The 27,008-nt window shown below is 47.2% G+C and overlaps 1 protein-coding gene across 1 annotated transcript in view; it reads right to left on the bottom strand.

Moving 5' to 3' along the window:
* Positions 1–9,065: 9,065 nt before the first annotated feature.
* The window catches only part of CRISPLD2 (cysteine-rich secretory protein LCCL domain containing 2), a 49,414-nt gene continuing 31,471 nt past the window's right edge, over positions 9,066–27,008 (bottom strand). Inside the window, exons 12-14 of the mRNA XM_006860284.1 lie at positions 25,561–25,636; positions 20,676–20,809; positions 9,066–9,120 (exon numbers count right to left, since the gene is read on the bottom strand). Coding sequence (XP_006860346.1) covers positions 9,066–9,120; positions 20,676–20,809; positions 25,561–25,636 — 265 coding nt within the window. The remainder of the gene's footprint in view (positions 9,121–20,675; positions 20,810–25,560; positions 25,637–27,008) is intronic.

A 27,008-nucleotide genomic window follows, 5' to 3' on the forward strand; every position in this document is an offset into this window, starting at 1 on the left:
TGAATTGGGCTGAGAACCTTAAGGTCAGCAGTTCTAAACTACCAACTGTTCCATGGGAGACAGATGAGGCGTTCTGCTCCAGTAAAGATTTACAGCCTCGGAAACCCTGTACAGGGTTGTTATGGGTCGGAGCCGACTCCACGGCACTTAACAACAACTACCTTATCTAACATGATATCCTTCTCCAGCGACTGGTCCCTCCTGACAATATGTCTGAAGTATGAGCACTCTGGCTGCACTTCTTCCAACACAGATCTGTTGGCTCTTTTGGTAGCCCATGGCTGGAATGATGGGTGGTAGATGGATGGATAAATGGATAAAAGGATGGATAGTTGGAGTGGATGGAAGGAAGAAAGGAAGGATGGAAGGGAGGGAGGAAGGGAGGGAGGGAGGGAGGGAGGAAGGAAGGAAGGGTGGGTAGTGAATGGTGACTGGGTGGAAGGATGGGTGGAGGGTGGAGGGAAGTTGGAAGGGAGGAAGGATGGGTGGAAGGTGAGGGCTGGTGGTGGGTGGATGCCAGAGAGTTTTATAAGTGCATTCAGATAACTCTCTCCACTGAAGGAAACCAGGACTCCTTGGAGAAACTGCTGGTTCCTGTAAAGAAGCAAGGAAAGTACACAATGAGCTAGGAACACCCTGTTGTGCCAAAAAGTAAGGATGTGTTCAGAGAGTGATAGGAAGGAACATCCATGGGCCAAATCTAGAACAAGCAACACATCCAAGTAATGAGAGAAGGCATTGTACCCTATGGCAGAAAACAAGAATGAAAGAATCTACACTGGTAACCATAGTTACATGTGTGTGTTGTTGTTGTTAAGTGCCATCGAGTTAGCACTGATGGATATGAACTGCTGACCTTGAAGTTCAAACCGACATTGCAGTCGAGTGCTTATCCTTCAGAGCCACACCAGGACTCCCGCCATCTGCTCCTCAAAAACCCTATACAGGGTCACTACTAGTTGGAACTGACTTGATGGCACTTCACAGCAACAATATATGTGAAGTTGGTTCCGACTCATAGCGACCCTGTATAGGGTTTCCATGGAGCAGCTGGTGGGTGAACCATTGACCTTGCAGTTCAAACCGACCTTATGATCTAGTACATTATCCTGCAATGCCACACCAGTACATGTGTGTAGGAATAGTGAAACTAGAAAAGTCACCATTTAGCAAATATCACAAAATACTAATCTCAGGCAAGAATCACCAATGAAAGCAAGTAGGTTCTCCATACGATAATTATGAACTACCCGAGGGTCAACACTTTTTGATGGGGGAAATCTTTAGAAATCGCCTTAACCAAAGGATCAAAACGGACATCAACTGTTCTGGGACAGACACTCAAGTGTAGTAAAAAGGATACAGCATTTCTTCTGTGGATTCTGCCAAAAAGGTGTAACTTGTGTAGGAAACTTCAGACTAGCTCAATTGGAGAGACATTCTAGAAGATACCTGGCTATGAATCTAAGAAAAATGTATCAGCATCATAAAAGGCAAAGACAAGCCAGAGAGCTAATCCAGATTAGAGGAAACTAAAGAGATGGGACAACTGAATACAATTCAAAACACAGAAACTTCTTTTTGCCATAAAATTCATTATTGGGACAATAGGTGAAATCAGAATAAAGTCTGTGGATTAGATAATACATTACATAAAGGTTCATTTCTCCTGGTGTCAATAAGTACGTTGCAGTTGTGCATGGAAATTTCTTCTTACTAAGAGAACGTCCTTGTTCTTAGGAGAGACCCAGGACAACACTTAGAGATAAACAGGACCTCACTGCTGCGTGCTGCAGGGTAATACGTTAGACTGTAAGGTCAGTTTGAACCACAAGGTCGGCAGTTGAAACTCACCAGTCACTCCTAGAGTTGCTATGGGGTCAGTACCGACTGGACAGCACTTAACAACAACAACATAGCTGTGGTTGGAGTCCTGGTGTGGTGCTGCAGGATAAGCATGGGACTGCAAGGTTGGTTTGAAACCAAGACCCATAGTTCAAATCCACCAGCCACTCCCTGAAACCTGACCCAGGTTGCTATGAGTCGGAACCGACTTGACGGCACTGAAAAACAACAATGGTTTTGGTTTAGAGTGTGGTGGCTCCACACGATAAGCACTGGACTGCAAACCACAAGGTGGTGGTTCGAGTCCACTAGCCGCTCCATGGAAGAAAGATGAGGCTTTCTGCTCGCGCAAAGAGTTAAATCCTGTGGTTTATTGTTAAGTAATCTGATAAAGTAAACGTGGTAAATGTTAATATCTGGGAAATCTGGATGGAAGGTATATAGGGGTTCATTGTATTATTTTGCAACTTGCCTACAAGTCTAAAACTAGGATAAAATTAAGGTGGTGCTTTTTTGGTTTTAAAAAAATCTGCTTAGAAATCATTTATATGAGAGAGGTAAATATATAGAATTCAAAGTTGATTGGTGGGAGGTGGGGATAATGGGGGAATCTTTTTCTTTGAGCTGTTCAAGACTGTAGCCTCCCTTTCAGAAGAATTGGGGAAGGGTTTTGGAGGGAAATGAAGCCTCCCGGTTGAGTAGAACACATTGGTTAAAACCCTGACGCTGGCAGCAGCAGGAATGTGCATGTATGTAATACTGTGTGCCAGAAGGTCTTCTGCAGTCCTGGTGTGGAGCTATAGGATAAGCACTGGATGCCAACCCACTAGCCCCTCCTCAGAAACCCTATACAGGGTCACTAGGACTCGGAAATGACTAAACGGCACGTAACAGCAACAACAGCTGGTCTTCCAAACGCTTCTTTAAAAACTCGATTGACTTTTTCAATACTCATAACCATCCTGTGAAGTAGATGCTGTGTTGTCCCATTTTAAATATGAGAAAACTGAGGCAGAGAGAGGTTGAGTAAATCCTCCAAGGTCTCATAGTATATATATACTAAGTGGTACAACCAGGGTTTGAATCCAGGCCTACTCTACTGGCTCCTGGATTCCTCTTCTGCCCCTCTCAAGGATGTCGTATTGGAAAGATTTCTAAATTTCAAACCACAAGGGGCTGAATAGGAAAGATAGGATGGGGCACAAGTTAGAGAGGGGAGCCACTTTAGGCACCAATTCTGATGGCCCTTCGTCCTGAGAATTGTGAAGTGACCAGAGCGTGGACACAAAGAACGGACATCCACCAAGGTCAGTGCTGGGAGGGGAGGCATTATGTGGGAAAACATCTCCATTGTTCAACTTGCAGAGTGTTTACCTGTTACAGAGGGTTAGTGCTCCCTAGCCCCAGTTCATGTCCACCTGGAACCTCAGAGTGTCCTCTATTTGGAAATAGGGTCTTTGCAGATGTAATGAGATGAAGGTCTCAAGATGACTTTGATGCCAAGGTCATACAGGAGAATATGCTCAACATAAACAAACAGGTGGGAAACCTCACTGAGAATTAGGAAAATAACAAGATGGAAATTGTAGAACCGAAAAATACAGGACCTGAAATAAAAGGGACAGGCTCAGCTAGCATATCCTAAACTTCAGTGACATTGATTACATTCTTCATATCGTGCCAACATTCTCCGTACTTTTTTCCAAGTCATTCCAACAGCATCAGCATAAGTTTCACATCCCCTCAGCAAAAATCCCCCCTTGTCCCCTACTTCCCACTAATCATCTTTGGGTTCTATATATTTACTTTTCTCATATAAATGAAATCATACAGTATTTGTCCCTCTGTGATGGACTTATTTCCCTCAGCACGATGGTTTCAGAGGTCATCCGTGTGGCGGTGCACATCAGGACTCTGTTGCTCTTACTGGCTGAGTCGTGTTCCATCATGTGCATGGACCACATTGGATTTCATCTGTGGATTGGTTGGTTGTTTCCATGACTGTTGGCTGTTATGAGAACTACTTAGCGTACAGTGGTGTATAGATTTCTGTTTGCGTTCCTGCCTTCACTTCTTCTAGGTAGACACTTATGATTGGAATCACTGGGTCATATGGTGAATTTCCGTGTGAACATTTTTTTTGAGGAACTGCCAAACTGTTTCCCTTAGCAGTGGTACCATTTTACATTCCCACCAGCAATGAGTGAATGTTCCAATTTCTCCACATACTCATCAACACCTGTTGTTTTCCGTTTTGTTTAAATCCTTGGCCTTCTAATGAGGCTGCATTGGGATTTTGTTGTGGTTTCGATTTGCATTTCCATAGTGTCTAATGATGCTAAGCATCTTTTTCACAGGCTTGTTAAACATTTGATGTCTTCTTTGTTGAAATATGTTCAAGTCCTTTGCCCACTTTTTTTTTTTTTAATTGGGCTGTTGACAGAAAATTGTCCATTATGTAATTTCAAGTCACTTCCGACTCATAGCGTTTCCAAGGAGGCTGGTGGGTTTGAACCACCAACCTTATGATTAGCAGTCCAGTGTTTATCCTACAGTGCCACACCAGGATCCCCTTTACATTAGTTTAACAACCATATCTGCCAATTACCATTACCCTTCCTTCTTCCCAGAATGGAAGAGAAGCAGGCATCCTGAAACCACTAGGCAAATACCACAGATGCTGCTTGCTGAAGGTAGCAGAGCAAGAGGTGATAAGGAGGCAGGCCACTGAAGACTCCCCCTGGCACTGTACCCCTCGAATTTCTTGTGCAAGAAAAGTATGCCACTGTGGTTGGCTTTCTGTTATATGCGGCCAAATGCATTCCTAACGGATACTTTGCTAAATATTCATTGAATTAGAATCTGAGGACCTGTAAGCAATAGAGAGAAGTTTGTGCCCATCAAATGAGATAGCATATGCTCAGCTCCTAGACAGTTCCTGGTACATGGTGGCACTTGGCACAGTAGATTCCTTTGCTACGTTACTGTATCAGGCAGAGGTGGCATTGGCTCTAGCCACAACTTCCAGACCAGCTAACCCGCTTCCCTCCAGCATGGCGGCAGCCAGGGGCACACAAGGAGGTCTTCCTCCACCTTGGAGCCAGACCAGCAGCTGCCAGAGCAAGCTGGTTGAGGACCTGTCTCCCTGGGTCTTGGATGAATCCTGGCACGAGTTCAGCTAGCCAAGATGAAAGGGTAAAAGAAATTCCATGACACTCTCAAAACCGGTGCCTTCTGCTCCACATTTATTACTGTTTTTTAAGGGTCTAAGATATTTTTTTCAACCCTAGTAGCAGTCTAGGACAGGTTTTGGTTTGGCATGAAAAATTTGAAGGAAGGTAGATAAACAAGAAAACTTAAGAGCTTTAGGACCGTCGACATGGCTGCAGAGTTATTTGTTCATTTCTAGAGTGAAGTGCCATGGTTTCATGATCCATGGGTAGCTTCAGGTCACCCCTCACTAGGTCCCTACTCTGGGTGGGGGAGGAAAGGGGAAAGAGGGTCTGAGAGTCATAATGAGGGGTTGTTATTGTTGCTAAATGCTGTCAAGTTGATTCCAACTCATAGCGACCCTGTACAGGATTTCTGAAGAGCAGCTGATGGGTTTGAACCACTGACCTTATGGTTCAGAGTCTAGTGTTTATTCTACAGTGTTGCACCAGGATTATGTATAATGAGGGAAGGCGGATTCAAAGTCAATCTAGCCCAAAGGAAGCCAACCTGAGAATATGTCTATTCTGTCACTATCTAAATACTTGTATTCTCCTAGTGATGGGGAGCTCACTCCCTCTTTATATAGGCCATTCCATCTTTGGGCAGTTCTGTCTGCTAGGAAGCTCTTTATTGCACCCACTGGGATGAATTCTACAAAATACCAAGCAGTGATAGGACTCCAGGGATAAGAAGCATGTGTGGCAGCTGTTGAGTGCGTACCATGCACTATTTCTCATGTTCCATCTCACTGAACCCTTCTAATCAGCCGACGGAGTGGACACTATCATTACCTACTTTTCACAGACGACAAGAGAACATTGGGGGATTTGTGCAGAAAATCCACCGGGCGCTCCGCAGGAGAAAACTGAGGCAGTCTGATGAAAGGCTTCAAGCGTTTCTAGCGTTAGAAACCCTATGGGGTAGTTCTGCTCTGCCCTGTAAGATTGCTATGAGAATAGTCGATTGGACTTAAGGACAAGTGGGTTTGTTTTTATGTGAGAGACCAGCCAGTGAACTGCACACACAACCACCTGATGCTATGATGCTGAGCAGGTTTCAGTAGAGCGTACAAACTAAGATAGACCCAGGAAGAAAGACCTGGCAATCCTAAAAAAAAAAAATCAAAGTAAATCCTATAGATCATAACGGTCCAGTTCTCTGCATTACAGTATTGGCAGTATTCCATCTGTAGGGTCAAGAGGTGAAGAGGCCAGCAGACAACAATGTTACCACTTGTTTCTGGAAGGTTCCAGGAAATGACAGACATGACTTTCCAGGTAGAAGTGGCATAAACAAAGTCTCAGAGAGCCCATGACGAGGTGTCACAAGCTTTTCACAGGCTGTTCAGACTTGTTCATAAAAGATACGTTCCAGAGACATTTTAGAAATCAAACCATTTTTATTTAAACAACAGCAACAACATGGCCCCTGTTCACACCAAGCACACACACAAATAAACATTTACAATAACGTTTGTACGTAGGAAGTAGTAAAATACATCATTTTTCATAGAAAAAAAGCACACACGTAAGCTGCGGGCTGTACGAGCCTACAGACAATGTGACAATCGGCACACGCTTGAGCACACGGCAAAGAGTGGAAAGCGCACAGAAGGCTTCACTTTGGGGGCAGTGGACACACATGGTCCCTGCTACTTATGCAATGGGCCTGTCAGATGCAAACCAGAGGCAGGGCAGTCCCTCTGGAGAGGGCTTATTGTTGGCCATCTTATTGCTATTAAAATTGATCCAATATCAAAATGATGAGAAAGCCAATAAGATCCAGTTCCAAACCCTTTCTAAACATTCGTTAGAAGGGCCGGGTTCGTTGTACAGTAAGGAACCTGGGAAGTCAGTTGGCACAGTGGGCTGCTCTCCGAAACGCTGGAGGTTTGAGCCTAACCGGGATACCTCAGAAGAAAGACCTGGAGATGTACTTCTGGAAAAATCAGCCCCTGGAAACTCTTCAGAGCACAGTCCGACTGCTAGCTGGCAGTCTTCCAGACAGCAACTGCTTTGAGGAACCAGGAAGTTTATTTTCAAATGATGGGGGTTAGCTAATGGAAGTTCTTCTGGTGAGGTGCCTCAGAGGCAAACCTAGGCAAATTTCTTGGATCTAATCATTAAAAACTCAACTGCTACTGTTGTTGTTAAGTGCCATTGAGTTGGTTCTGACTCACAGTGACCCCGTATAGGATTTCCAAGGAGCGGCTGGTGGGTTTGAATCACCGACCTTGTGATTAGCAGTCCGATGCTGACCCTACAGCGCCACACCAGGACTCCAACCACAGAATCTGATTTTCGTTGTTGTCTCAACCCAGCCACCACCGTAACAGACGAGTGACCAAACAAAGTGTTCAATAGTACCACATCAGCACCCAGACGTTTCTGTATATTCAGACGCTTAGTGTTAACGAGACCAGTATCTGCCAGGTTGACCAAAGTCTTTCAACCTAACCTCTGAGGTTGCAGTCTTACCCATAGTGAACTAAGCAAAATATGTTTTAGCTTCAGTGAAGCTAGCTAAGGGTTTAATTGCTTTTTATAGATATAAAAAAAAGCTACTTGCCTTCAGATTCTGTATTAATTAGGAATGCGGTGAAAGACCCTTGCGTTAGCCCCCGGATAGAATAGAGCACCTTTGTCCAGAGCCCCTTAGATTTTTGTGCTTTCTGCCTTAGAAATATTTTGATGGGAAGTGAAATCCAATTTGAACCTGGGCTTTCACAGAAGGGGCACATTGGCCAGTGTGATGTTGGAAGGATGGAATTTTACCTTCTGCCCAGATACGCTGTTGACAAAAGGGTATTTCATTTCACTGCAGCCTTTCCATCTGGGCTAGCAGAGAACGTTTATAAAGTGACGGGGGCCAGCCTGTGCTGTACTCCTCGGTTCCCAGGAACACTTGGCAAATGCTGCCCCACAAAAACAGGAAGAGGAGTTCTTCTTTGGTGCTAACCCGTTGTCCTCAGCACACCACAGCTGGTTTCACAACCGCAGCTGTTCCTCCTCCCAAAACCACTAGCTTCACTGAGGAAGGCTCCAAAGGACCCATTCTCTCTAAAGACCAGGTCACCCTCTGCAGTGACAGGCTCCAAGGCTCACCTTCATTTGTAAAAGGCAGCAACAAAGCAGCCCTTCTTCAAGGCTCTTCTCGCAGATCCACCAGAGTGGGAGTTAAGCAAAAGAAGGCTCTCAAAGGAGCCACTCACAAGGCCAAGTCCTGGGTGGGAAATAGGACATGGATGTGCACATTTGGTGGAGGCAGGGTGGGGGTGGTGAGCCACAAAAGGGAGAGGGCAAAAAAGGATCCCAGAGCTCCTCAGTCCTCTAGGAGACCGAAGGTCAAGGCAGCAAATGTACGGGCTGTGTGAACAAAGGGGACGCGTGGACAAGATAAATCTCTGAATTACTGCTGAACTCTACATTAACCAGCACTGCTGAATATATAATGACCTGCCATGGTCCCAGGGGGCCCCAGCAGGGACACGTGTTGGGGCAGGAGTCCAAGTCTCGCTCCCCCAGCCCTCTTGTTCCTGCCGTTTGTCTGACCAGCAAACACAAAGCCCATTTTTCTCCATTGGTAGGGACGGATTGGATTTTTTTTTTTTTTTTTTTTTAAATAACCACATTCCTGAAACTCTCCCTCGAGTTCCTCAGTGTGTCCCGTTGCACGCCTGTGAAAACATCATGCTTTAGAGCCCCAAACCCCTGGCTCTCTTGGCCAGGACCATCTTGGGTGGTGGTTCCTTTAAGAGATTGTAGACCCAGGCTAAGGGGTGGTCTTCAACCTCAGCAGAACTATCCGCTCTTGTCTAGCCAACACACACACTAAGGATGCTGTTTCCCTTCAGGCATAAGAGATGAGACATCACCCACGCTGAAGACCAAGGAGAGGACCACTTCCCAACTCTCCAACCCCACCCTCCCCACCCCCGAATGACAACATAAAAAGCAAAACCCCGAAGCCCTTGTGAGGATGTGAGGATGTCCCTGCTTGCTGGAGATCTACTCCCGGACCGCGAAGATCCGGAAGGCCTTTCCGTCTCGAGGGGTCCGCAAGCTGAGAAAGAAGGAGAGGGGGCGTTATGGAAAGATGAGAAAGGCCTTCTACAGAAACTGTCCTGTGGGGAGCAGGGGGAGGCCCGGTGGTCCCTTGGCCATGGACCAACGAGGTCAGGGGACTCTTCTCCCAGCTGCTGAGTCTGGAGCAACTGGCAAATGTCATTTTCTCTGCCAACATGCCTCGGTGTGAGTCTAGGCCAGGGCCATTAAGATATTTTCTGTTACCTAGGGGATTTACTGGCCCCAGTCTGTCTGAATTGGACCCACCCTTTATGACTTTTCCCTGGATTTTGCTACCACCTGTCAACCCAAACAGGGGCCATCTGGTGGCCAGATTCACAGGGTGGTGTTGGAAATGACGATAAGCTGTCCTGGTGGTACACTGGGTTAAGCACTACTGATGGGAAGATCGGTGGCTGGAACCCACCAGCCAGTTTGCTTCCTTGGAAACCCTATGGGACAGGTTTATTCTGTTCTCTGGGGCTGCCACGAGTCAGAAACCGACGCTAATAGGTCTTGTGTAACGATGTCGCTTACTGGCTGCTGCTACTGAAGTTACCAAGGGAACACAGCTGACTGCTGCATGTGTATTTCCACCTTCTTCCTGAAGGGGGCTCTGCTGTTATCCTAGATCGTGGTGCTGAAGGATAATCACTGGACTGCTAACTGCAAGGTCAGCAGTTCAAAACCAGGAGCCACTCCTTGGAAACCTTATACAGGGTCACAGTGGGTCTGAACCAACTCGATGGCACTTAACAACAACAACAACAACATTCCAGTACAACTGTCTTGATTACTGTACCTTTATAGTAAACCAGAGGAGCACTGGTACCCTAGTGATTTATGAGTTAGGCTGTTAACCGCAAGGTCAACAGTTCAAATCTATCAGCTGCTCTGAGGGAGAAAGATGAGGCTTTCTGCTTCTGTAAAGATTTACAGACTAGAAAACCCTACGCAGGTTTGCTGTGAGTTGGAACTGACTTGGTGGTACCCAACCACCAACAACCACCATAGTAGGTCAACATATCTACCCACCTGAATTTAGAGACCATCAACAGAATAGATTTGATATCTTGAACCCTAATGACAAAGGGTCTGATGAGTTGTAGGATAACATCAAGGCATCATACTTGAAGAAAGCAACAAGTCATCCATAAGACAGGTGAGCAAGAACAGACTAATATGGATGTGAGAAAACACTGTGAAATTTGTTCTTGAACACAGAGTAACCAAAGAGAATGAAAGAAATGATGACGTAAGAGAGCGGAACAGAAGATTTCAAAGGTTGGCTTGAGAAGACAAAGTAAAGAACCATGATGAAGTCTGCAAAGACCTAGTGTTAAAAAACCAAAAGGGAAGAATTTGCTTGGCGTATCTCAAGCTGAAAGAACTGAATTTAAAATCCAAGCCTCATATTGAAATACTGAAGGATTTCAATGGGCAAAATATTGAATGACTCAGGAAACTTCAAAAGCAGATGGAAAGAACACACAGAGTCGTTATACCAAAAAGAATTGGTCGGTGTTCAACTATTTGGGGAGGAAACATCTGATCTAGAACCGATGGTACCGAAGGAAGAGGTCCTCGCTGCATTGAAAGCATTGGCGAGAAGCAGGGCTCCAGGAATTGCTGGACTATCAACTGAGATATTTCAACAAACAGATGCAACACTGGAAGTATGCACTCACTCATGCCAAGAAATTTGGAAGACCAACTGACTGGAAGAGATCCATATTTGTGTCCCTTCCAAAGAGAGATGATCCAACATCTTGCGGAAATTTCTAACAACATCATTAATATCACATGAAAATCAAATTTTGCTGAAGATGATTTAAAAAACAATTCCAGCAGTATATCGGCAGGGAACCGCCAGAAATTCAAGCTGCATTGTGTAAGAGGACATGGAATGAGGGATATAATTGCTGATGTCAGATGGGTCTTGGCTGAAAGTAGAGAATACCAGAAAGATGTTTACCTTTAATGCTAAGCAAAGACATGTGACATGAGGCAAGGGTTATCAGAACTGATATGAGCTGGGTCTTCACTGAAACTAGAGAATAACAGAAGATATTTACTTGTGTTTTACTGACTATGCTAAGGCATTTGACTGTGTGGGTCATAACAAATAACAGACAATATTACTACGAATGGAAATTCCAGAACATAAAATTGTGTGTGTGCAGAGATGTACACAGACCAAGAGATGACTGCTGTATCAGAACAAGGGGGTACTTCATGGTTTAAAATCAAGAAAGGTATGCATTGGGTTGGATCCTTTCACCATATTTATTCAATCTGCATATTGAGCAAATAATCTGAGAAACTGGACTATAAGAAGAATGTGGCATCAGTATTGAAGGAAGACTCATTAACAACCTGTGATATACAGATGACACAACCTTACTTGCTGAAAGCAAAGAGGAACTTGAAGCCCTTACTGGTGAACATCAAAGACTTGGTATGGATTACACCTCAATGCAAATAAAATGAAAATCCCCACAACTGGACCAATAAACAACATCATGACAAATGGAGAAAAGACTGAAGTTGCCAAAGATTTCATTGCACTTGGATCCACAGTTACTCCCATGGAAGCAGCAGTCAAGAAATCAAATGATGTAAGGCTGTGACCGGTCAAGTAACCCTAAGACTGACCTTGAATTCAGCTGGAATGTTCTGGAAGCATCACTCATAATAACGGATTCCAAGTTGGATAGTGACTCAGAAAGCCAGTAAGTACATAGGAGAAGCTTGTATCAAGATGCTGCCCATCAGTGCACTGAAGGCACAGGGAGGAAATCCTGGTCCGGATGTGGTCTTTCTTACGCTGAAAAAGCCGGGATGTGACCGGAAAGATACACTGTAATGCTAACAGTCCAGAAGTATTTAAATAAAAAGTTCTGGGATTGTGCGGCCTTAGCTAACCGGCTGAACGTCTTTCCTGAAATCAGTCCATGTTACCACAGAGTGGTTTTAGTTTTCATTTTTTAGTACCATGTAACATTAAAATGTTTACTGTATGCAAGGGTGCTAACATTCTAATGGCTACATATCATTGTACTAGTGTCTCAGTTCACACCGAAACAGTCTATATTTGAATTGTTAGGTTCCTTGTGAAATGGAATGAGTGACCATCAAGAGTGCAGAAAACTGTTTTGAAGGCAGCTAATACTGATGTTGGTCTTTGAATACTTTTAATACATTTATCTTGGCAAGAAAGACATACCAAATGACATATTTCATTGGGCAAATCTGCTGCAAAAGACATCGTTAAGGTGTTAAAAAGCACAGATGTCACTTTGAGGACTTGCTAAGTGCCACTGAGTCGCTTCTGACTCACAGCGACTCTATAAAGGGTTTTTGAGGAGTGGCTGGTGAGTTTGAACCGCAGACCTTGTGATTCCAGTACTTCTCCTACAGCGCCACACTAGGCTAAGGTGAGTGTCATTCAGGCCATGGTATTTTCAGTTGCCTCATATGCATGGGAAAGCTAGACAATGAATAAGGAAGGCCCTAGAAGAATTGATGCATTTCAATGATGGTGTTGGAGAGGAATGTTGAACACACCACAGACCACCACGAAAACGAACACATCCGTCTTGGACAAAGTAGAGCCAGGATGCTCCTTACAAGTGATGATGGAGAGACTGCATCTCCTGTACTTTGGACCAGTTATTATCAGGAGGGACCAGCTGCTGGAGAAGGACATTACGCTAGGCAAAGCCCTTGGTCAGCAAAAGAGGAGGAGCCCTCCATGAGCTGGATTGGCACAGTGTCTAACAGTGGACTCAAATATAGGAAGGCTGGATGGTGCAGGGCTAGGCAGTGTTGCCTTCAGTTGTTCATAGGGTCACCGTGATGCCTAACCACAACCACCACAGTAAGTTTTGAAATTGAGAGAGCAAGTCCTCCATTTTTGTTCCTTGTGCTGTTGTATGTGTATCGTCTTCCTGACTGCACGGGAAATGGGAGGATGTAGCTCACTCTGCGATGACTAACCATTCTCTGGACCTCTCTGTGAAGTTTCTGACTAGCCTTTCAATTTGCTGATTGGCCCAGCCATGGCCCAATCACAGCCTTCATCTTGTGATGGGTTTCCCCCATTCATTCACCACTGATGTCACCATGGTTTCTCACAATGTCCAGAAATGGGATGTCCCCCAACACCCCCATGCCTTCCTCCCAGTCAAGCTAGCTGCTGGTTTTCACAGCTTGTCCTGCCCTGATTGAGCTGGCAGCCAATGGAGCTGCAGTGGGTGGGAGAGAGGGACACATTCCAGGGGAAATGCTGTAGACTCCCTCTTTCCTCATCAGAGCCCCCTCCTCCTCTCCATGTGTGTAAACAATTACATATGATGCTCCTCCCACCATTTCACACAAATACTATTACATGGGGAATGCTGTGACTCTGTAGGATAAGCACTGCACTACATACCACAAGGTCAGTGGCTCCATCCCACCAGCTACCCCACAGGAGAAAGATGCAGTACAAAGATTTATAACCTCAGAAACCCTATACAGGGTCGCTATGAGTCAGAATTGACTTGACGGCACACAGCAACAACACTACATACATACTACCCCACATTTTACTCCAGTTTAATAATGTATCTTAGAATGTATTTCTTGTCAGCATATAAAGAGCCTGCTCAGCCTTTGCATTTGGCCACATTCTACTAAAGTTCCCTGTGCCCCCAAAGCAGGTCTCTGGCAGTTTGAAAACAGCATCCTTTGAAGATGCTATCAGTTAGTAGGAAGTCACAGTGGAGTTAAGGTGGGTTCTGACCTCATCCAAATAGTGTCTTATAAAAGAGGAGAACAGCTCAATGGAGAGACGGACACAGAAAGGATGGCCATGTGCAGAAGGAAGCAGACGCAAGCTGAGGCACACTGAGGATTGCCGAGTGAGGTGTGGAAGGGAATCGCTCACCGTCAGCCATCTTGAAGGAGTCAACATGGCCTCCACCCTGAGCTGAACTGTGGCCTCCACCACTGTGAGCAGCACATCTGATCTCTAGAACCACCCACTTTGTGGTGTTCTGTGAAACCATTCCTAGGAGGCTAAAACAAGCCCTCATTTCTTTAACTGGCTCCCTATTGATAGACATTTAGTTGCTCCTAATCTATTACTTTTGCAAACAATGCTACAGAAAACAACCTTGCCTGAGGCCCTCCTGGCATCTGTATGTCTGTGTCTGCATGGGTGGACTTGCAGAACAGTTCCTAGGAGTGGCACTGATGGGTCAAAGGGCATACACATTTGTGATTGTGACAGCTTTCAAACTGCTCTCCATAAAGGTTATACCAATTCTAAAAATCATAAAAAACACACCTGGCTCACTGGTTGCATAGAAACTGGTGGAAAGCGCCCCCCCACGGCCCTTAGTCACTCTTCAGGCCTGGAATTGGAATTGGATTCTCCCTAGCTCTTAGCTACTGTGGTTCTCTTTTCAGCCAAACAATAGACAGGTCAATAAGGGGAACATTAACACTAGGGGGGGTAAGAACACCTTAACTTCCCCAAGGACAGCAGTTCAGAAGGGTTAGGACAAGAGAAGGAATGGAGAAGGACTGCACAGGGAGAAAGTGGGACAAGAGACACTTCATTGTGGGAACTGCAATCAATGAGATGGATCACTGAATGGAAAGTGGAACTGCTCTGTAAACCTCACCCAATTCACAATAAAAAGTTCATGAAAAAACAGGAAAGGTTATGCACTTAGACACGCTACCTTCCCAGGGCTAGCTGGCTCTGGCTGACTTAGCTTTTGTTCTCAGCCAATCCAAGGTAGAGGGGAGATGCTGTTAGGGCTCAGTGTGCCTGTCTCCCATGCAGAGTCAGTGCTGCAGTCCCACCTAGTCTTTCAGGCACAGCTTCCTCTCCGGGTCCTGGCCCTCTGGTCTGCTCCCTGAACTCCTTAATCTTGAGACAGACTGCTTGAATTCCTGCTTGTTTTCCCTGGTTCCCTGTGGCAGCTGTGCGCTCTTGGCTACCCTGGAGTTGAACTTTGGAAATGTGTATCAGATGGGAGCATACAGGGAGCTGGAGCTGGGAAGAAAAGCCAAGAGCCAACACATAAGCAAAAGGTGCAGTCACTGAGGAGGGAGGGGCTCTCTAGGGCCAAGAAGGGGAAGAGAGAGGCTGCCCAGGGCTGAAGTTGTCTCTGATGCCTTGCTGGTTCTGGAAAGCCCCATTCCAAGGTTCTCCTCAGGCCTCGGGCTGCAAGATTTCCCTGGATATACCGCCCAAATGAACAGTCTGGGAGGACCATAGCCACAGAACACCATGTGTCGCTACGTGGTGGTGGGCAAGTCCTGCTGGGACCTGTTTTGTGTCTTCTCCAACTTATTCTAAGGAAAGAAACACAGGAAGGGAGGAGACGGAAGAGGGGGAGGGGAAAAGGAAGGAACTAAGTAGAGGAAGGGAGGAAGAGAAGGAAGAAAGAAGGAAGGAGAGGGAGGGAGGGGGAAGGGAAGAGGAGAAAGGGAGGGAGGAAGCAAGCATGCCCGTCAGGAAACCTCACTTGTACTCCAGGGGAAAGGACTGAGCTGCCGTGGGAGTCCCCGCCCCCTTCAGCTGGCTCAGTCCCAACACTCATCTGTGTGAGCTGAGGAAGGTGATCTGGGAAATGACCATTTCCATTACTCAGGCGGAGTGCCCATGCCAGCCCTGGTCCATCAGGTCCACCCTTCCGATGGTGCTCAACCTGTCCAGGCATAGCAATCCTGCCAGCACTCACTCACTACCCTACAGTGGGGCCTGAGTTTGTGTAGCTTGTACAGCTGAGGAACCAAGGTGGATGGGATGATGCAATTTGCCCCAGTTGCCCTCTAGGTCAGCACAGTGTGCCGACGGGACTCACCTCACCACGGTCCTGCACCGTGGCACTGGGCGGGAGCTCAGTGCTGGCACACAGGAGATGCCACATAAATGTTAGTTTACTGAGTTCACTATTCAGACAAAAGTCTGCCCGCATAGAATTCCATATAGAGGCATATTTTTAAACCCAAGTAACCAAGGATGTTCTATCACGATTGGTGTAGTTCCCAACCTGCTTATAAAATCTGTCTTTAAAAATGGGTCTGGTCTTAGAAACCATATGACCTGATGCTCAGTCAGCTGTTCAGCTACTTCCTGAGAATGTTTTGAGGGACTCCAGTCCCCCGAGGGCTCTCCCTCAGGTAGAAAGATGAGAGAAGGAGCCCACCCTTGTCTGTTGTCCCAATTCTGCATGGCAACCTTCCAGCACTTTCAGGAAACCCTAAACTGAAGCCACTGTGAAAGCAGGACCAACCTTTGGCATTATATGCCAGAGAACTCTGCCCAGGAGGACTTTTAAATTAAAACCCAGTTTGAAGGAGTCCCTAAAATTAAAACCCAGTTTTCAGGGAACCAGTCACAGTGAGCCAAATGCCCACATCTCCCGTTGGGGAAGTCAGTGTCCAATCAGGGCCCCAGGAGTCATTTGGAACAGAGCCACCTTCTGACACCAGAGCCATGTTCCCACAGTCTCCTAATGGGGACAGATTCCAGGGAACTTTCTCAGCAGAGAGGGAGATGTGTCAAAGCCTTTGGCCATGTCCAAGGCCTCCCTCCTGACTGCTCTATTGGAGTCTCTTCTGTCCAGGGAGGTGGTGCCCTGCTGGATATGCTCTTAGTGTCCTGTGTCCTGCTGTCATTACTGTCTGTCCCCACTGGCTGGCAAGCCCCATGAAGACAGAGTCTAGATGTTGGATTTCTGCTGCATCTGGTGCCTGGCATGCCACAGAGGTCACATGGATGGACATTGATGGACATGGATGGACATGGATACATGGATGGACATGGATGGATGGATAGATGAGAGTGGGTTTGATGATAGATGCATGGATCCATGGATGGATGGATGGATGGATGGAGATGGATAGATAAATGGACATGGATGTACAAATGGATAGAATATGGATGATGGATGGATAGAAATAAATAGGTGGATGAATGATGGATGGATAGAGATAGATGGATGGATGGTTGGATGGATGGATGGATGGATGGATGTAGATAGATGGATGGATGTGGATAGATGGATGAGTGAGTACAGGCTGGAGGCTGGATGGACAGATGATGGATGGAAATGGATGGACGGCTGGGTGGATGCATGGATAAATGGATGATGAGTAGATGGATGATGGACAGATAGATGGTATGGACAGACAGTTGGAAGATGAATGGGTGGATGGATGGATGAGTGAGGGTTAGAGGATGAGTGCAAAGATGAAAGAATAAATTCCTATAAGGCACATTTTCTCTCATCCCAAAAGTGAATCCATTTAGGTAATTTATTATGCTCCATGCATGTGGTCCTCTGTGAAAAGCACAGCTTTCTGAAGGTGATAGCAGATCTCACAAATTATGGGCCAAAGGCCCCAACACTTTATCAGATGCTTACCAAGAGCCACCTCAGTCCAGGCCCACAGCAACCCATTTTACAATGGGTCTCAAGGAGACTTTGCTGGCCCAAGGTCACCTATCTGACAAACCACAGAACAGGGTCCCAAGTGCCACCAGGTTCTGTGTTGTCTTCCCCCCTTATGCATACAAAGGACTTGACCTCTGTTCTTTGGACTTGGCCTCTCTGCACCCGCAGGTCCTGGGACACCACAGATGCCTAACAAACAGCTGGCAAACACATGGCTCTGAGTAACTAAGCATCAGGCATGCGTAGCACTGCGGTTATCCTTACAACGCCCTTAAAAGAGCAGCTCTCAGTCAGGACCACTGGAGGTCGTATGAAACCCAGATGGCTGGACCCAGCCCCAGAATGCCTGGTTCTGTAGGTCTGGGGTGGGGCCTGAGAATCAGCATTGCTGATCCAGGGCCCCCACTTTGAGAAGCACTGCCCTGCTACCACCCTGTACGACAGCCCGTGTCTTTTCTCTCTTCCTGATGAGGGCACTGAGGCACAGAAAGGGTGACTCCCTGTCTCAGTTCCATCATGGAGCCCACACCCCAAACCCAGGAAGAGTGAGCCGGAGAAGGAAGGGAAGCCGAGTCTTGAAGGGGCGGGGTGCTGTAAAGAATCACAGAGATCTTTTCTCAGTGACACAACCAACCTCAGGGACAGGGAACGCCTGGGTGACCTGCACATGGTGGGTGTGCTCAGCTGCTAACCCACAAGATGGCAACTGGGGGTCCACCCAAAGGAGCCTTGGAAGAAAGGCCTGGCTGTCGATCTACTTCGGGAAAATCCGTCATCAACAAGCCTGAGGAGCAGCTTCACTCCGAGGCACCTGGGTTTGCCCTAAGGGGAGCTGTCTGGAGACAGGGTCATCACACAGGTGACCTGGGTACCACAGAAAGACAGGGAATGAAGGACAGGTCTTGGGTGGGCTGAGAGTTGGAAAGAAATAGCCTAGGTTGCGGGGGATCCCTTGGGATCCTGGTCCTCCCAGCAGCCACCCGAGGCCCCGCACAGTGAGGTCACTGTCCTTCGGCCCTCAGGGAGGCCATGGTGATGTTCTCCAGGATAACATGGCCAGGAGAACAAAGGCCAGCCCAACCCTTCTCAGGAAGCTGGCTTTTCTCTCACAAGGGGTAGAGAGAGCTCCCCAAATGGGCATCTAGGGATTTCTTTCCAGCCTGGCCAGGAAATTCCACCAAATCAGCTGCTTCGCTTCCCTCCCTTTAAATCAATGGAATTTCCCTTCATTAATCTTTTCCCAAACAAAGGTTGCAAGCACTGGAGAGAAAAGTACACAAGCTTTTGCTCAAGCTGTTGGAGGCTGGTACAGAGCTGTTGGGCAGGAAGCCCCGGGAAGCAATAAATGCAGTTTGTGCATTTGCCTCTGCAGCATCTTCAAGCCAAGAGTTCTGCAGACACACAGAATTGGCCCCAGGGGCTGGGAAGGCAGGACCAGGGGTGTCCCCACAAAGCCATTCAGGCTGCGTCTTCAGGAGCCTCGAACAACATGAACAAGTGTGCTCTTTTCACTTTTGTTTCTAAAGAGGAGCCCTAGTGGTGCTGTAGACGAAGCGCTGGACCGCTAACTGCAAGTCTTCAGTTCAAACCCACCAGCTGCTCCAAGGGAGAAGGATGAAACTTCCAACTCTCGTAAAGATTTAGAGCCTCGGAACCCCTACCCAGGGTCGCTGTGAGTTGGAATCAGCTCGATGGCAGTGGGTTTTGGTTTTCTAAAAAGGATCACTAAAGTCAAAAACTCTTCAGGCCCTCCCAGACCTAGGCCTGACCAGGCCTGGGGTGATAACCACACCCATTGTACAGATAAAGGAACTGAGACTTGGGAAAGTGGTGCCTTGTTTGACCACAGACCCACAGTGATATCTGTGAGAATCTGTGCCAAGATTGGATGGCAGCCTGAAGCAGGGCTGGGAGCTTTCTGAAGAACATTCTGGAAAGGCATCCTCAAAGCCCTAGAAGTTGACCCAGACCTCCATGCAGAAATATCATTCCTGGGATGTAAGCAAACAGCCGTAGGTGTGAACAGACATTCACCTACAAGACTATCATCTCGATGACTACTCTACCCAATGGGCCAGCATTCTGTGAAGAGCCCTGCCTTTATTCGATGCAATTCCATGCACTAAGAATGGAAGTCAGTTGTGAGAGCAAAGGGGGAATCTCTGAGATCTGTAAGTAAACACATTGAGTAATGAACATAGTCCTCATTTGTTATCACGAGTTAGTGCTGAATCAGTTTCAGCTCACAGCAACCCTGTGCACAGCAGAACACAGCTCTGCCTGAGCCTGCCCCACCTGCACATCCTCACAATTGTCACCGTGTCTGAGACCACTGTAGCCACTGTGCCAGTCCACCTCATTAGGGGAGCAGGGGGGTCTTCCTTTCCTTGTTGACCCTCCACTTTGACCTCCAGGGACTGGTCCCTCCTGATGACATGACCCCAGTATGTGAGATGAAGTGTCGCCATCCTTGTTTCTATGGAGTGCTCTGGCTGTGTTTCTTTCTGGTATTCACCTCTGTTAGTCACCAGGAGATGCAAAATCTCAGTGAACCCACCCAATAATCCTACCAAGTAGGGGTGGTTAGTATACCCATACCACAGATGAGAACACTGAGGCTTGGAGCCATGTGATAACTTGCCCCAAAACTTGTAAGGAGCACGGTCCAGGTCTCCTGACTCCGCTTTTATTTCTGTAGTCACTATAATTTGATCCTCTGTTTTTGTAAAAAAAAATTTTTTTAAGTGCGTGCGCACGTGCACACACACACACACACACACACACACACAGAGGACCGGAAGAATTCACACCTAAACTTTGAGAGCATTTCTCTTGAGCAAGGTTATGGATGATAACTTTTGTTTGTGCTTGGATGCCGCTTCTCAGTTTTGTACAAGAAACATGCATGTGTCACAGAAAAGGAAAATGTTCCCATTTTGAAGGAAAAATGTCAGAGTAGAGAAAACAGCAGGCTTGCCCTGAGTGTCCTGGAAAGGACCAATGTGATTCAACCCAGTTCTACTGCACAGACACTAGGTCTCCTGAGTGGCCAACAGCCGCTGCTGTGAGCGTCCAGAGCCAGACCCCGCCCTACCTTTCTGACTGAACTCCGTTCTTGAGCGAACCCACATAGCTCTTCTTCTTGTCGATGGGCATCAGATCCACATAGCCCCCGCTGTCGTTCCTGATGACGCCTGCATGTACTGCTGTCCGGCAGATGCTGGAGGTCTGAGGACAGGAGGAGCTGTGATCAGTGTCGCCTGGGTGGACGGTGTGGCCCATGCCAGCCCCTGGGGTGGACTGCATTGTGTCCTCAACCCTGATGCCTACAGCTGTGACTGGATTTGGATTTGCAGATGTGACTAAGGTTAGGATATAAACTAGATAATCGGAATCAGGGGCTAAGTCCCCGAAGTGGGGCTCTTCTCAGAGAGAAGAGAAGGGAGGCTTGAGACAGAGACACAGGGCGGAAGACCATAGGAAGATGGGGACCGAGACTGCAGCCATCCTGACTTAGACCAAGTTTGATGGGAACCTCTGGGCACTGCAAATGGTTAATGCTCTTGGCTGCTAAAGCTTGAGTCCACTCAGAGAAGCCTTGGGAGAAAGGCCTGGAAATAGAATCCCCTCCCCACCACCCTCAAGAAAATTAGGTCGCTGAAAAACCTGCTGTGACATAAAAAGGGGCTGCAAAGAGTTTGTGGAGAAATGGAATTAAAAGTTGATAGAAGAACTTTTTGAAGATTGCTTGTACCATGAGTCCGAGTTCGTGACCTGATAGCAACTGAAATTTGACAGGAAGTGGAATTGCAGGGGCCTGCTTCCCTGACGCATGGACACACCACACGCTCCACCAGGCGTCCTCACTAGCCAGCATATGAAGGAGGGGTCCTTGGCCCGGGGCTGCGGGGGGAACTGTGTATGTGTGTTCCGGTTCTGTGTGGACTTTCCTGATCTTAGTCCTGGAAGCCTTGATGGGGACGCCCTCAGTCCCTGGTCACCATGAGATCTCTTTTTGGAGCAACATCATGCCTTTCCAACTCTCAAGGGGGTTTGTGTTCCCAGAAGGTTAAGGAGCAGTGGCTTTGCGTCCGAGAGGGAAGCCTCCCAGACTGCAAAGCGCGGGGAATGCTGTAAAGAGGCACGAAGATGGGGCTGATGGAGGAGTGTATGGTCTTGTGCCTCTATGACAGTCCTCCCCTCCCCCTGAGGGGTCCCTGGACACCAGTGAAGCAGGGGTACCCATGATAACCTTGGGCTGTGGGCTGTGAGTCTGAGAACCCCACTGTAGCCGGTTGTCAGTGTGCACCACACACCCGGTACAAGTCAGTGTCTTCCTCTTTCCCTCTTCCTTCTGCCCACACCTCTCTTCCTGCCACACTTCCTGTGGGGTTTACTAACACCCGATGTCAACAAGAGCAATGGGGGGGGGGGGGGGGGCCAGGATCTGGCCTCAGTGATGCCACAGAGCATAACTGTCCTTCACAGTTCTCAGTGACCGACTTTTCAGAAGTCAATGACCAGGCCTTTCTTCCAAGGCTCCTCTGAGTGGACTTGAATCTCCAGCCTCTTGATTGGCAGGCCAGTGCTTAACCATTTGTCCCACTGACATGGTAATACCCCAGAAAGTTAAGAAGACAAGTATTATTCCCTTCTAACAAAAGAGCTCTGGTAGCATAGTGGTTATGAATCGGGCTGCGAACCTTAAGGTCAACGGTTCGAAACTACCAGCCGCTCCGCGGGAGAAAGATGAGGCTTTCTACTCCCGTAAAGATTTACACCCTTGGAAACCCTGTACAGGGTCACTATGGGTCGGAACGGACTCAACGGCACTTAACAACAACAGATGAGCAAACTGAGGCTCAGGTTGTCTAACTGACGAGTGCCTGAAGATGACAGGACCACCTGCTCTAGAGTCTGCAATCTGTACACCCCTTTGTACTGGGTAATAAGAATGAAGCCCTGCAAGGGTCCACAGAGAGACTAAACAGGGCTTAGTGCGGACTGATGCACAGTAATTACTCAGTAATGCTAGCTGGTAAGGCAACACCATGACCCTCACTGCCAACAATTTCCCAGGGTCTTTTATCTCAAGCCCAGGGGTCCTCAAAGCAGGGTCCAGGACCAGTCACACCTCCATCTCCCGAGAGCTTGTGAGAAACACACTCTCTCAGACCCCATCCCAGATCTGCTGAATCACAGACACTGGAGTGGATGTGGGGCTGGGGGTGTGGGGGGGTGAGGGGGGAGGCAGAATGGATATCTGTGTGAAGAGCCTCCACTGTATGAGAACTCATCCAGCTGCGTGAGAGAGGCAGAGAGAAACAGGGTAGATAGGAGAGGTGAGCTGGAGATGGAGAAAGGTGTGTCGGACATCCCCTAACTGCTGGGCAGCATGGCTGGGGTGGAGACCAGGACTTGTGGTCCAGGCTTTGTCCTTCAGCCACACCCCGATGCTTCACCCCAATGCTCCTCCTGCCTGTGGCTGACAAGCAGGGTCCCTGCTTTCTCTCTCCAAAATGAGGGTGTGCCAAGCCATGGACTCCAGGGGAACAGGCAGAACTGCGGGCACTATTAGACCCTTCAGAGTCTGGAGCCGACTTTCCCAAAATAACTCAGCTAAACAGACATTTTCCAGGAGCCTCACCATCGCCCAGAGTACAGAGTGACCCAGAAACCAGGACCAGAGAAGGGGCTCTGAGGCCGAGAGCCGCCTCCTCACCTCTTCTCGCTCGCCCTTTCTCTCTTGTTCTTATTTTTTCTCTCCTTCTCTTTTTCTTTCTTACTCTCCTTTATTACGCCCTCTTTCCTCCTCTCCCCCACTAGCTTCTCTTCGGAGGAGTTGCTCAGGCACTAACTACGCTCTGTAGTGGCTTCACTGTTACCTCAGCACACACTGAGTGGACGATGACTGCGCCCGAGCTGTGTCCCGAGCCCCGTGGCTTCCGAAGCTCAAACCCGAGTGAGTGAGTCAGGTGCAGACTGCACACAGGTGTTCACCATCCACGGGTCCACATCAGTGTGACACTGTGCAGGTGCGTGCTAACCTCACCTCTCGTCTCCCCAGCCCCTCCCCCTCCCAGAGCCCAAGTCAGGCTGAATCTTCACTGACCCTCACCTCTGCCACAAACTAGCATGAGATTTGGGGCAGGTTACTCTGAGCCTCAGTTTCCTGCTCTGTAAAATGGGACACTGGTGCCTAGAGATGGTGCTTTTAAAGAACCTAGACCAGAGCAGGTGTTGAATCAGTGGTAGCTTTCTATTGTGACTTTTCAGCATGTTGTTTTAACTTTTTTTTTTTTTTTTTTGCTTTATGTATTTAGTTGCTACACTGTTTGGTATGTTTGGGATTAATAGTATATACATATATATTTCCCGTTTTATGCCATTGCATAATGAAGGGATCTTTCTCACTGAGTAACTTTAACTTCTACTTGATCAGATAATAACATTAGCATGCCAGCTCTTCACTGTTTGTGCTCATATTTGGCTGGACTTGCTTTGCCCATCTCTTTATTTTCCTCTGTCCTTTAATAGCAGGATATGGTTCAAACATGTAGCGTAACAATTCATAGATACTATTTTCCTCCTCCGTAAACATTGATAATTCAATTTTGACTCAACAGCTTTCAAGGAGACTGAATAACTCATTAAAAATGGAAAGCAAAAGCTATGTGTGTGGGAGGGGGCAGAGGGGAGCTAACGACACCGGTTGCTTTGAAACTACACAACTCAGAGACTCTGTGGACTGTGTTTATAGGAAACATGGGAAAAAATGCAAGGAGATAGGGCCAAAGGTGGTGGCAGTGGGTGGGTGAGAGCCATACGAGAGAAGATGAGTAAAAGCTGGGTAAAATGTCAGCTGTGGATGATTGATGCTGATCTAGAAGTTTCCCTGACTATATCATCCAGCTCTCCACCATTCTACAGAGAGAGAGGTGAAGGCCTGACGGGGGCAGAGCTGTGGTAACACTCATCTCCAGAGTCACCAGGATCCAAGACTCTAGGCACCTGGAGGGGAAGGACCAGGTCTTGGAGGGTCCACTTGAGAAAAGAGTCAGACCAAAACTTCCCTGCTAAAGTTGGGAAGAAAAAACGGCAGAACCAATGCCAGGAAATACGAGGGGTTGTTGATGGACACAGAATCCGGGATCATCTGCTCTTTAGTCTCTGTGCCGTTGGCTACGTGTATAGATGACCCAGTGAAGGCAGTTGGCAGACTGGAGCAGTATGTTTGCATCAGGAGAGGTGGGGAGATTATTAAATGTCCGAGAGAATGAAGTATTATCAATAAATGTCAAAATTATCCATAAATATCAACAAGGAAGCAGAATTCAATACTATGGAAATGACTGATTTGCAAACACTATAAACCTCTGAAAATGGTTGGGTAAGATGAGTTGTGTACGCACCTGCATTAAGCACAGGTGGATGGGAGTACAAGTATTTCTACAAATGGGTTCACAAGGGCACTGATGGCAGAAACGAGGAACCCACACTTAGCTAGAAACGTTGGAATGAGGGCTCAGCTGTACTGGGGTCAATCGTGTCCTCCTAAACTCCACATCTACCTGGAACCTCAGACTGTGACCTCTTTTGGAAACAGGGTCTTTGCAAATGCAACGTGGCCAGGTGAGGTTGTACTGGCAAAGGCTCATGGAGACACAGAGAAGGTGGCCATGTGATCGTGGAGGCAGAGGTTGGGGAGATACAGCCACAAATCAAGTTGTGCCAAGGATAGCTGGCAACTACCAGAAATCAAGAAGAGACAAGGAAGGATTCTTTTCCAGGGCCTTTAGAGGCCTTCTAGTCTCTCAGACAGCAGGAGGATAAATTTCTGTTGTTTTCAACAGAATTCACCTGGTTTGCAGCCTCAAGAAATGAACACATCAAGTTTCTGGTATCCAGACCTTGAAATGTGGTTTCTGAGGTCTTAACAGGCCCTGAGATGGGGTCATTCAAAATGTCAACATACTCACATCTGCATAGATGTTGGTTCCGAACACAGGAGCCCAGTACGATGGCTGGTCTTGGCAGTGTGCAGGGCAGTGGACTCTGCCAATGAGAAGGATTTATGGGTTGGTTACCATCAGCACAGAAACACTCTTGAGAGGCAATTGGCTTTTTAATTCTAGGTCTTTTATTTAGATGAAAGGAAATGACCTTACCATTTTATCCTTAAAGAAGAAGAAGAAGAAAAAAAAAAAAAAGCCTCCCACGCTAGCAACGACAAAGATATTTTCCCTCTTTTTCATTAGTGCGTATAGAATTAAGAAAGACATGAACCAAAAGGTAAATGGAGTAAATATCTAATTGTGAGGGATCCTGCCTCCCATTCCTCACCTCCCGGTGTTGAGGAGGAAAGGGTGGAGGGGACTTATCTCAGTGAGTCACAAAATATTTCAGGCAATGATAACCTGAGACAGAAAGGGTTAGGTCCCTGCTCTGTCAGACACCAGAGCTCTGCCAACCACAAAGGGGCTGAGAAGAGCTCCTTGAATTGGAAATGCATGAGCCCTGAGGGTTTGAGAGATCCAAACCAGGAAGGAGGGTGAGCTCTACTTAAGAAAGGGTCTTTTGTGTTTATCTGGAACCATCCATTATAGACTGGAGCTCAGGGGCCAAGAAACCAAAATGGTGGCGGAAGTCATCTGGCCCTGAGACAGGCATTTATGGAGGGAAGAAAGCCAGACAAAGGGGTTGAGACATTTTAACAGTTCTGAGCAAAAAGAGGAGGGCAGAGAGAGGAAAAAATGTTAGATGTGTGTGTATTTGAAAGTCTAGGAATGTTCTGTCCTACTTCTTTTGGCTGGTGGTGCTGACCACTCCACAGCAGAAAGATAAGGCTCTCTATTCCCATAAGGATTTAAGTCCTGGAAACCCACCATGAGTTCTAAGCAACTCGATGGCAGTAGCTTTGGGTTTGGGTTTTGCTAGGCCAGAATTTTCTTCTTTGGTTACTCACACTCTGACAAGAAGGAGCCTCTGGTAGCGTAATGGTTATGAGTCGGTGTGATAATATCAAGGTCAGCAGTTAAAAAACACCAGCTGTTCCACAGGAGAAAGATGAGGCTCTCAGCTCCATTAAGATTTAGAGCCTCGGAAACCCTGTGTGGGGTCGCTGAGTGGGAACCGACTCCAAGGCACACCACCATCACCACCATTCTGACAAGCGCTTCTGAATGTATATTGTTGTTGTTGTTATGTGCTGTCAAGTTGGTTCCGACCCATAGCGACCCTGTACAGGGTTTCCGAGGCTGTAAATCTTTACGGGAGCAGAAAGCCTCATCTTTCTCCTGTGGAACAGCTGGTAGTTTCGAACTGCTGACCTTGAGGTTAACAGCCCGATTCGTAACCACGACGCTACCAGAGCTCCTGAATGTATACTCTGACACAATTTCCCTCTGCTTCTCTTAAATACTCAGAG

This window comes from Chrysochloris asiatica, unplaced genomic scaffold (genome assembly GCF_000296735.1).
Source record: "Chrysochloris asiatica unplaced genomic scaffold, ChrAsi1.0 scaffold00037, whole genome shotgun sequence".
In the NCBI taxonomy this organism is placed as follows: domain Eukaryota; kingdom Metazoa; phylum Chordata; class Mammalia; order Afrosoricida; family Chrysochloridae; genus Chrysochloris; species Chrysochloris asiatica.